Below are 13,051 nucleotides of genomic sequence, written 5' to 3' on the forward strand. Positions count from 1 at the left end.
CCCCCTCCCTTTCTTTTCCCTTCCCTTCCTCCATTTTCCCTCCCCTTCTTTTCCTTCCTTCTTTGCTATCCAAACAAAGCATAAGTGAATAGTGTCAAAGTCCAAATGGTGCAATAAAATAAAAACGGAGGAAGTATTAGACTTGTTCGAACATAATTATCTTGAATGGACAGTTGATGCCCAAATGAATTTAAAAGCTCAAGGATTGGAACATACAATCAAAGAAATTACCATCCTAGGAAACGAAAAAGATGCTCTCTCAAGTTAAAATTGCTACTGATCAAGAGAAAGAAAAAGCTATAGTTCTCTTAAGGCATCCTTTACATAACAGTTTAAAATTTGCTTATTTAATGGTGGAAAATCCCAAAGAACTATGGGATAGCCTGAAAGGAAGATATGACCACCACGAAAGGGTACTCCTTCCTTCAGCACAGTTTGAGTGGATAAACCTGAGATTTCAGGATTTTGAATCTGTTAGTGATTATAATTCATCACTATATAAAATTGTATCAATATTGAGATATTATGATCAACCAACCACTGAAGTACAAATGATAGAGAAAACACTCTCTACATTCCATGCTAACAACATTGTATTGCAACAGCAATGCCGCGAAAGAGGTTTTGCAAAATATTCAGAGCTTATTTCTACACTATTTGTTCCTGAAAAGAATAATGATCTTCTATTGAAGAATCACAACCTAAGACCAACTGGGTCTCAAGAATTCAACGAAACAAATGTTGTAGAAAGCTCAAATCCGCCTGATACAAATGCTGTTCATAGAGGTGGATGTGGAAAGTATAATAACCATGGCAGAGGTCGTGGAAGTTTCCGCGAACGTAGCCGTGGTAGAGGCCATTTCCCCCTAGAAATAACATCAAAGAGGGCATCAACAAGGAAACAAAAATCAAGCCACTACAAAAGGAAAAGACACATGTTATAGGTGTGGCATGATAGATATTGGGGACATACTTGTCGTACGACCAAACACTTGGTAGAACTTTACCAGGCTCCCATTAAAGGGAAAGAAAAACATGCTAAAGCAAATTATGTTAATGAAGAAAATGTCCTTGTGTAGGGAATATTTCAAGCCTTAAACCCCTAGCTTGAACCCCAATGTGATCATACACTAAAGTACGGTGGCGTCCAAAAGGTAAGAAGATAGAGCAAAAGAGTCGCCAACAAGTTTTTTTAGGAACTTGTAAACCGTTAATAGGATGAAGGTTACACCCCTTAACGATCCAAGAGATCTTCAACTCCATAAGGTCTAGAACCAAATAAGGGTTCGGGGATGATGGTACAAATCCAACCTAAAAGAGATTAAACCTGCCCTTATAATAGGCCTCTACTTTATTCTGATCGTATTCATGTGCGATTTTTAATTAACATGCAATCATTAGGATTAACCCTAAACCTGTTTAATCTATGTTGATTGAATTTAATGCACACATAAACTATTATTGGTGATCACTTGAAATTATAATCATATTAACCCTAACAAGATTATTAATTATCTTATTAAGCGTGATTACAAGTACCAAATTCCCTTTAAACATGCATAAAAGGTGTGATCAAGCAATAACAATAAAATATCAAGCAACATAATAATAATCAATAAATTAAATAATCATCATAATCATAATAATAATAATCATGTTCATAATCATCATAAAAATAATAATAGTAATCATAAATTATAACAATTATAATCATAATCATGTTCATGTTAATAAAGCATAATAATAATAGCAAGATCACAGGCATGATACTAACAAGATTAATAACAAACCCTAGCATGTCACTAAGCAATAAAAATTAAATTTTTAACCCTAACATAATACTAACATGAATAAATATTAGGAAGAACATAGGAAGTATCGTAGGAATCATAATAAGCATATTTGATATTAAAGTTACCCTAAACATGATACTAGGAATATCATAATAACAATATAAACATGATTTCTACATCAAAAAAACCACTAATGTACTTACTTGATGCTTCGTACCTCTTTCTAATAACAAAATACACACGTTAGTAACTTCAAGGAAAATACTAAAACAACAATTAAACTAAATAATTGAAAGAGAAACTTGGCACCAAACCCTCAGAAATTAAACCTTTCACGTCTAGGGCGAAGGCAACTTCGAATATGGCTATGTGTTTCTAGATCTTGTGAATGGGGAATTTTGTATGTGAAAATCAAGTTTTGAAAAGAGAGAGAGAGAGGTGAAATAATCAAGAAAACTTGATGAGAATTGGTGAATGATTAAGAGAGAATTAGAGAATTAATGATTGCGAATGAAAACTGATTGTAGGTGCACGAAAACGGAGTTTTTAATACGTTATTTATAGAGAAATCAGCCAAAAAGATAATATATCAAAACAGAGCACTTGGCGCACGCAAAACAAGATTGGCACACGCAAAACAGAGCTAGCGCCAACCCTTGCTAATTGGCGCCAGGCGCCAATGGCTAGCACCAGGCGCCAATGGCTGGTTCCAGGCGCCAATGCCTGGAGTCAGGCGCCAGGCCTGTTTTAACGCGTTTTCAAAAATTAGATAAGTTTGCCGTACTGGAGGATAAAATCGTATATTTCCCTCGAAAATGCTATTTGATTTTAATTAAAACTTTGAAAAGTCAAAAGTCAATTTATCAATGCTAATTGAATTAGGAATGAAAAGAACCTTCTAGAAGAATCTAGAAGACTAATACCATTCCTAATTGCATTAGGATTGATAAATCATATTAGGCCCTCCCCTAAATCATTGGGCCGCATATAAGGCTCAAACCGGGCCCAGTTTAGTAAATTGGCCATAATTTCCTCAATATTCATCGGAATTGGGCTTATAATATATCGTTGGAAAGGTCTTTGCAAGCCCCATCCGAACTAGACTACCATTGGACCCATATCATGGACCAACCAAACTGGATTGGCTGTTTTCTTAAAATAAGTTTTCAAAAACAGAGAGAAAAGAAAAGAAATTAAAACTATCCGCAACACTAGACTTTCCATACTTTCACTTCATTCGATTATGATTCGACGCGAAAGGTACTCATCACCGAGTTTGGAATTGGGGAGACACAAATGGGTGTCTACAGAAGCCCCCACTTTGACTGAGTTTGTAGAAACGCAAGTTTCGAAAACAAAAATCAAAGTATCGATAGGGACGGAGAATGATTCAGAACGTTCTGCGATCCTAAACCAATCTTGTAATGCCGATACCTGAAAACTAACGTTAGTTAAACAGATAAAAGAGTTACGAAACGCGTATCTTGCACCGTTGAGCACACGTCTCTGAAAGTAACCGATTTGTTTTGATGACTTCCTGCAAGCTAGAGAATGCCATCACGCTTGAAAACTGCTATGCCTGTAACTGCTTCCAATTTGGAAGATTGCTTCGCCTGAAACGATCCTCCTCCGCTATGATAGTATTCCACATCCAAGGGAATACTATCGAAGATTGCTTTTCTTGAAATAATCCTCATCCGCATGGATAATATTCCATGTCCAAGGGAATACTATCGAAGATTGCTTCTCTTGAAACAATCCTCAGTTGTTTGTGACAACTCTCCATAATCCAGGGAACGCCACCTTGCTGTTTCAATGTTCACTCGTCTCTGAACAAAGAGCTTCTTTTTTACATGTTCACGCGTCTCTGAACAAAGAGCTTCTTTATTATATTTTTTTTTAATATGAACTTCTAAATGATGTGTCCACGCGTCTCTAAACGAAGAGCTTGATAATAGGATGCCCACGCGTCTCTAAGCAAAAGAGCTTGAAAAGGATTTTCAACGCGTCTCTGAACAAAAGAGCTTGATCGATATGCCCACGCGTCTCTGGAGCAAAAGAGCTTTTGAATGATATGCCCACGCGTCTCTGGAGCAAAAGAGCTTGATGGAAATGTTCACGCGTCTCTGAACAATAGAGCGTCAGTACTTGAACGTTTGTTGCGATAATGTCTTGAAGAAAAAAATTTTGAAGACCAACTTTTGTCGATCTCTAAAGCTTGCCTGAACTTTATTTCCGCTAAAACCAGTATGTCGGTGTCTCCGTGATTAGGCGCTTTAAGCAAAGTGAGACGATCTTTCATCAGGTCGATCACTTATTGCAATTGTAATCAAACTGACTACTTAATCATGTCAAATTGCTTATAGGGGCTAACTGGCGTACCAAGGAACCCAAAATTGTTGTATGAGGTCGAAATCACCTTTCTGAGAGGCTTTGAGCTCTGTCGCTGCTGAAATATCTCTGGCGCCAAGAATTGACTCTGTCACCGAGCGTTATGATAGGGTCTTCCCTATTCTGCTGCACCTGTATTTATTTTTTACTATAGAACTTTTCCAATCTCTTTAGCCATCTTAGGGTTGACCTAAGGCTTAAAAGTATCTTAGGGTTGACCTAAGGTTTTATGTTTCTTGACTTATCGACTTAACACGACTCAAGGTATAAACTTGACTCGCTGATTGACTGACTCGAGGTTGACTCGACTCAAAGTGAAATGACACATGTGTTAGACTCATGACCCGTGTGTGCATAGTGTTGATTATGCGACTCGAAAATGAAAAAAAGCAAAAAATTTCCGTCATTTTTGTTGAGGGTACCGACTTTCTCCCGAAAAAGAAAGACGTGAAAAGGAATCAAAGTGTTTGAAGGTGCATGTTGAATGAGCTTAATCAAATGTTGTGCAAGGATTAATTCATCCTAGGCTTTCTCAATTGTTGACTCCACGATGAAAGTATTGGGGTAACTTAGGCACGGAGGCTAAGCAATTCGTTTTTTGTGATGCAATGACAATTATGAGTGATGTTGATATGACAAGGCATGCTTCAATGTTGTGTTAAGATTTCATGACAAAGGGTTCCTAAGGGAAGTATATTTGGTCATGTAGCTGTGCAGCGTGTGATAGTGACACTAAAGCTAGGCCGCAAAGGCTAAGTGTGTGGAGAAAATATTATTGAAAAGAGTCAAATGGTGGAGAGTCTTAGGCTAGGTAAGCTAATGATGTAGGGATCAAGCCCCCAAGTCTAGCTCTAAGTGAATAGGTATGAGCATAGGAGGTCCCTTGATCTGATCATGGTGAAAGTGTGTGAATGTGAATATGATGCATGTTTATTACGGTCGCACCTCGATGTGAGGTTGCCTACATATCTGTTAGGAATCAGGCCGAACGTAGCTCTAGCCAAACCTCGCACAAGTGTGTGTATACCTCAAAAATTTCTTTTAAGGGTTGTAACGTGGTTATGCTAAAGGTTATAGAAAAAAGGGATAAAGGCTCAAGCCCCTAGATAAGCCCCCAAGGTGTGCAACCTTGCTTTTGAATATTTGTATTTTCATGCTTGAGGTTTTCTACTCTTTTTTTAGCTCTTTCTTTTGCTTTAGAATTTATTTCATTTTTATAAGTGTGAGCAATCTCGATCATGTGGTCTATCACTCACTCGGCATTCATGTTTCTCAGGCACGGTACCGAGCACTCGATAAGAGACGCAATCTGAGACGTGTTCATATCGAAGACATTTTCATATCAAAGACATTGGAACACTTGCCCTTTTGTACACTTTTATTTATTTTTTGCTATTTTAATCTTTTGAATTTGCTCAAGCTTTCTTTAGAATTGCAAAAGTTGCACACCATCCCATCCCAAGGATAGATATATGTAGGTTGAAAAAAGAAAGGTCTATCGTTAGACAAGGCTCAAAGTGGTTTATGAAAAAAGGATTGCATATTTTAAAGGTGAAAGGAGATATGATGTGGCCACAAGGGTTGCCTTAAATCATTGGTATACCTTGTGTTTAATTCGACATTGTTTTTTTTTAATGCAATATAATGAAATGATCATATGTAAGGAAATAAATGCTCATTTTTATTAAAAGAAAATATATAATGATCCTAAAAAATAAATCTAAAGAGAATAAAAAAGGTGCCTATGCTAGACTTATTGGGGAAGGGGTAAATAAAAAAAGAAATAGAAAAAAAAAAGAGGTCACGAAATCTTGTCGTTGAAGCTTGCCTCTTTTCTTGTGTTGTTTCCTTTATCATCACTCGCTCTTCTTGTTAACTGGAGGCATGGGAAGCTTGTTATTATCAATCAACTATTGGATAGCCTCCTTTAGCTTCCAACAGCTCTCAGTAGTATGACCCCTACCTTGATGGTACTTGCAGTGTTCGTCTGGATTCCAACTAGGCAATCTCTTTTCAGGTGCAGGATCTTGAATAGGTCCAATAAGAGTAATGAGTCCTTTGGCATGGAGTCGATCGAAGGCAGTATAGTAGCTCATCCCAATGGGGGTGAAGTCTTTTCTTAGTTGCTTCTTAGATCCTTGGTTATCTATGGCTAAAACTTCACTGAGATCAAAGGTACTAACATTGTTACTAGAGTGGGCGTTTTCGGAAGAAGAAGGATTGTCGCTCTTCTTTCCTTTCCATCCACCGTGGTTACTATTGTTAGTAGCTTTTTGATTTGCAAGGTTATCTTCGATTTCAATTCCAATGTCATAAACGGCTTTGAAAGTATTCAAGTTGTGTTGATATTTTAAGTGCTTTGAATACTTTTCTTGGAGATTCTTGATAAACATCCTCACAGACTCCTTTTCGGTGGGGACCTCAATCATCTTAGCGGAATTTTCTCTCCACTTATTAAAGAAAGAAGTAAAACCTTCATTCTCTTTTTGTCTTAGCATTTCAAGTTGTCTATGATCAGTTTCAACTTGAATATTGCACTTGTACCTGTCAATGAAAGCGTTTACTATCGATTCCCAGGTAGAGGTTTTCTCCTTGTCAAGGGAGAAATACCATTGTTGGCAAACGGTTTCAAGAGATAGTGAGAACAGAGAGGGAAAACCTTCTTATCGATACCCTTAATGTTCATTATAGTTTCGAAAGCTCTTAGATGAAAATAAGGGTTATCTGTTGCCTTGAATTTAGAGATGTCAGTGGCGTTGAACTTATGTGGAAGAAGTTCCTTGTCCAGTGAGACCCCTTGTGAACTCATGCCTAGAAATTTATAGTCACTAGATAGCTTGCTTAGACTCTCTTGCATGAGGCTCATTTGTTGTTGCTTCACAGGATCATCGATCTTGAGTGTGAGTAGCCTCAGTGTCTCAGTTACGTTAGTCAATTGACTCCTAAGTTCATTAACTTCCTCTTGAGTTGCCATTATCTTCTTAGCCTTCCTCTTTTGACGAATCGGTTTATCAAAAAGTGAGACTTGAACAAGGAGGTTGTCCTTAATTAATCTCCCTTCTCTCCTCGACCAAGTACTGTGGAAAAGGAATTTGGGGATATTCATTATTAATTATTTGACTTAAACTCTATTCAACATGCAATGGAAGGAGGATGTGAAGAAAGATTGGAATAGAATGTGAAAGAAGATTTAGATGGAGGGATATGAAGAATTAGGAATAGAATGTACCCCCCAACTCAAATGACGGAAAAGACCGACTCATGCATGAACCTAGGACATGGTCATGGTGACATATAAAAAGTGTGTGCTATGACTAGTGAGTGTATGTGACATGTTGAGACTCGTGTCATGACCATGTGGCTAGACTACGTGACTAGACTCAAGCAAAGACTAAGTTAAGACTTCACGTATATGTATTAAACTGGGCAGACTGTGGTATTTTAGTCATAACTTTTTATTTGTGACTCTGATTTGGATGCAACAAATGCCAAATTAAAGATAAAACTCGGGGCTACAGATCCATAGGTTGTAAGACTCGTAGCTCTTCCTAGAACTCCGGCTATGACCAAAACAAGTTGATGCTTGTGCAGTATACGGGAATAAAAATCCGGGTTGACTTAAAGGGACTATGACTCGATTTTAAGTTTATTTTTTTTTAGCTCAAATTAATTAATTAATTAATTAAACAAAGTCCTTTAGTCATTAATTAGTTTATTAAGACTTATTTACAAACACAAGTCAAATCAAACGATTAATTTAGTCACATAATAAGTATGCACAAGTAGGAGATGCACAAGTAGTCAACTAGTCACAACATGATGCAATGAGTTTGCAACCTAACCATGGTTCTAGTTCTCTAAAGTTCGGGATATGGTTTAGTCAATAGAGGGTCCATGGTTAATTGTCCAGATGCACCGCGCGGAAGCCTAACCGTGAAGGGTTGGCGCGAGTGGATGGGACACCGCGAGTTTTAGGAAAAACTCGCTTCCATGGTTTGGTGAATTCGACATCTCGGATGTACCCTTTGTTGCACGGAGCGTTCAATCGGGTAGATGGAGCATGAATTTCCAAAGGGTTATCCATATGTAGAACACATATGGGTTTCAGAAAAGTGAGAAAAAATTCAATCAGGAAGTAGGATCGAGCAAACAATACGAAAAACTGGTCGAAATTAGAACGCATATTTCTGGCTCGGTATTGGGGGAAATTGGCGCCAGCAATCAGAGACTGGCGCCAGCTTTTAACTGTAGCGCCTGGCGCCAGTACTGGCGTCTGGCGCTACGGCTAAAATGCTGACGCCAAGCTCAGGCCTCTAGCGCTACTTCCCGCATGCCTCAGCAGCTTTCTGTGCTCGATAAAATTTTCCAGTTTCGCGCGGTGTTATTTCGATCCTAGTTGTGAAAGATATTCCTCAAATTTCCTACGTGTAAAATCCTATGTTTTTAACTCATTACGGATGGTCTTTCCAATGAGATCTTTTTTATGCATATGACAATAATGTTAATCAAAATTACGCACATGAAATACTTAGAACTTTTTGATTCTCATCCACTCATTCTAAATCATTGCCGAAACAAATTCAGGAATTAAAATAGAAATCCTCCCCAGTGGAGTCGCCAAAAACTGTGGGGAATAAATTTCAAGCCTTAAACCCCTAGCTTAAACTCCACTGTGATCATACACTAAAGTACGGTGGCGTCCAAAAGGGAAGAAGATAGAGCAAAAGAGTCGCCAACAAGTTTTTTTAGGAACTTGTAAACCGTTCATAGGATGAAGGTTACACCCCTTAACGATCCAAGAGATCGTCAACTCCATAAGGTCTAGAACCAAAAAAGGGTTCGGGGATGATGATACAAATCCAACCTAAAAGAGATTGAACCTGCTCTAATAGTAGGCCTCTACTTTATTCTGATCGTATTCATGTGCGCTTTTTAATTAACATGCAATCATTAGGATTAACCCTAAACCTGTTTATTCTATGTTGGTTGAATTTAATGCACACATAAACTATTATTGGTGATCACTTGAAATTATAATCATATTAACCCTAACAAGATTATTAATTATCTTATTAAGCGTGATTACAAGTACCAAATTCCCTTCAAACATGCATAAAAGGTGTGATCAAGCAATAACAATAAAATATCAAGCAACATAATAATAATCAATAAATTAAATAATCATCGAAATCATAATAATAATAATCATGTTCATAATCATCATAAAAATAATAATAGTAATCATAAATTATAACAATTATAATCATAATCATGTTCATGTTAATATTAAAGCATAATAATAATAATAGCAAGATCCTAGGCATGATACTAACAAGATTAATAACAAACCCTAGCATGTCACTAAGCAATAAAAATTAAATCTATAAACCTAACATGATACTAACATTAATAAATATTAGGAAGAACATAGGAAGCATCGTAGGAATCATAATAAACATATTTGATATTAAAGTTACCCTAAACATGATACTAGGAATATCATAATAACAATATAAACATGATTTCTACATCAAAAAAACCATTAAAGTACTTACTTGATGCCTCGTACCTCATTCTAATAGCAAAATATACACGTTAGTAACTTCAAGGAAAATAATAAAACAACAATTAAACTAAATAATTGAAAGAGAGATTTGGGACCAAACCCTCAGAAATTAAACCTTTCACGTCTAGGGTGAAGGCAACTTCGAATATGGCTAGGTTTTTCTAGATCTTGTGAATGCGGAATTTTGTATGTCAAAATCAAGTTTTGAAAAGAGAGAGAGAGAGATGAAATAATCAAGAAAACTTGATGAGAATTGGTGAATGATTAAGAGAGAATTAGAGAATTAATGATTGCAAATGAAAACTGATTGTAGGTGCATGAAAACGGAGTTTTTAATACGTTATTTATAGAGAAATCAGCTAAAAAGATAAAATATCAAAACAGAGCACTTGGCGCACGCAAAACAGAGCTAGCGCCAACCCTGGCTAATTGGCGCAGGGCGCCAATGGCTAGCACCAGGCGCCAAGCCTGGTTCCAGGCGCCAATGCCTGGAGTCAGGCGCCAGGCCTGTTTTAACGCATTTTCGAAAATCAGATAAGTTTGCCGTACTGGAGGATAAAATCGTATATTTTCCTCGAAAATGCTATTTGATTTTAATTAAAAATTTGAAAAGTCAAAAGTCAATTTATCAATGCTAATTGAATTAGGAATGAAAAGAACATTCTAGAAGAATCTAGAAGACTAAAACCATTCCTAATTGCATTAGGAATGATAAATCATATTAGGCCCTAGCCTAGATCTTTGGGCCGCATATAAGGCTCAAACCGGGCCTAGTTTAGTAAATTGGTCATAATTTCCTCAATATTCATCGGAATTGGGCTTATAATATATCGTTGGAAAGGTCTTTGCAAGCCCCATCCGAACTACAGTACCATTGAACCCATATCATGGACCTACCAAAATGGATTGGCTGTTTTCTTAAAATAAGTTTTCAAAAACAGAGAGAAAAGAAAAGAAATTAAAACTATCCGCAACACTAGACTTTCCACACTTTCACTTCATTCGATTATGATTCAACGCGAAAGGTACTCATCACCGAGTTTGGTTTTGGGGAGATACAAATGGGTGTCTACAACCTGGAACTAGCCTTGATGTGTCTGATCTTCTCATAGACAATAGTGAAGCTTGTGGTGAATTTATCTTTGGAGAAAATAATCATGTTTAGATAATTTATCAATTAATATGATGTGTATTATGTTTTCTTTATGTATTTTTCTTTTATGTTTTTCATGATCAAGTCATGTACTTTTAATTTTCATTACTAATAGAGTAAGTCCAGTTTAATTATCTTAAACTAATCTTATACTTATTATTTTATGAAGATATGGATCTTTCCAAAGTTGGTTCCGAATTTCAATGCCTTTTGGACAGTGGAACAACGCACACTATTTTGAAGGATAGAAAATATTTTTCAAAAATTAAAAATATTTCAAGCAAATGTTAATACCATTTCTGGGTCAACCAAGCTAATAGAAGGTTCTGTAAAAGCTTGCATAATACTCCCAAATGGAACAAAACTAATCATTAATGACGCTTTATATTCGAGTAAATCTCGAAGAAATCTTATAAGCTTTAAAGATGTGCGTCAAAATGGTTTTCATTTAGAAACAATGATAGTGGGTTAAAAGGAATATTTATGCCTCACGGCAGAAAAACATGGCAAGAAACATACATATGAGAAATTGCTAGCATATTCTTAAGGGTTATATCATATAGATATACGACCAGTTGAAACAAATTTGATATATAACCAGAAGTTAGATAATAAGAAATTGCTAACTTTATGGCATGATCATTTGGGTCATCCTGGTACATGAATGATGCACAAGATTATAGCAAATTCAGTTGGACATTCAATTAGGAATGTCAAAATACCTCAATCAGATGAATTAACATGCTCTGCATGTTCACTTGCAAATTAATAATAAGGCCATCTATTAACAAAGTTACTACTGAATCTCCAACATTTTTAGAAAAGATTCAAGGAGACATTTGTGGACCAATTAATCCTGCATGTGGACCATTTCGATATATTATGGTATTAATAGATGCTTCAACTCGATGGTCACATGTCAGCCTCTTGTCCAGTAGAAATGTTGCTTTTGCAAAACTTCTTGCTCAAATCATTAAATTAAGGGCACAATTTCCAAACCATACAATAAAAAGGATAAGGCTTGACAATGCTGGGGAATTTACATCCCAAACATTTAATGATTATTGTATGTCGATTGGAATTGTTGTTGAACATCCAGTGGCTCATGTTCATACACAAAATGGCCTCGCTGAATCATTAATTAAGAGACTACAATTGATTGCAAGGCCATTATTGATGAAATCAAAATTGCCTTCATCTGCCTGGGGTCATGCCATATTACATGCGGCAACTCTAATTAGATTTAGACCGACTGCTTATCATAAGTTCTCACCACTACAATTAGTTTTTGGTCGAGAACCTAATGTCTCACATCTTAAAATTTTTGGTTGGGCGGCGTATGTTCATATTGCTCAACCCCAACGAACAAAGATGGGTCCACAAAGAAGGCTGGGAATTTATGTTGGGTTTGAATCACCCTCCATAATTAAATATCTTGAACCAATGACCGGTGATTTATTTACGGCTAGATTTGCTAACTATCATTTCAATGAGATAATATTCCCAGCCTTAGGGGGAAAGAAAGTGGACCCACAAAAGAAAGAAATAAAAATCATTTGGAATACAACATAATTGTCAATATTTGATCCACGAACAAATATGTGTGAACAAGAAGTTCAGAATATTGTTCATTTACAAAGCATTGCAAATCAGCTGTCTGATGCATTTATAGATACAAAGAAAGTGACAAGATCACATATACCAGCTGAAAATGCCCCTGCACGAATCGAAATTCCATCTGGTGACAAGATCACTGAAAATGAATCTCTGGCACGCCAAAAGCGTGGAAGACCACTTGGTTCAAAAGACTCTAAACCAACAAAACTTAAGAGATCTGATGAGATCAAAAATATTCCCCTTACGGAAGATCAAGAAACACAAAATACAGATGAGAATAAAGAAAAATAATCCGAAAGGGAATGAACAAGATGACCATGGCATCGATAACAATGAAACTTCAATATATTTTGTTTCTACCAGGAATCGTTGGAATAGAAATGATGTTATCGTAAATGAAATTTGCATATTCCATTGCAATTGAAATGGCATCTGACAAAAATGATAGTGAACCAAGAACAGTGGAAGAATGTCGTTGCAGGCATGATTGGCCAAAATGGAAAGAGGCAATGCAGACAGAGTTAAAGTCAC

At 36.5% G+C, this 13,051-nt stretch overlaps 1 protein-coding gene across 1 annotated transcript; it reads left to right on the top strand.

The window, feature by feature from the left end:
- Nucleotides 1-251: 251 nt before the first annotated feature.
- On the top strand, nt 252-944 carry LOC110725741. Its single transcript, XM_021905505.1, has one exon. The coding sequence runs from the start codon at nt 252-254 to the stop codon at nt 942-944; it is 693 nt and encodes a 230-aa protein (XP_021761197.1).
- The last annotated feature ends 12,107 nt before the right edge of the window (nt 945-13,051 follow it).

The sequence above is a fragment of the Chenopodium quinoa genome, unplaced genomic scaffold (assembly GCF_001683475.1).
Source record: "Chenopodium quinoa cultivar QQ74 unplaced genomic scaffold, ASM168347v1, whole genome shotgun sequence".
Classification (NCBI taxonomy): Eukaryota; Viridiplantae; Streptophyta; class Magnoliopsida; order Caryophyllales; family Amaranthaceae; genus Chenopodium; species Chenopodium quinoa.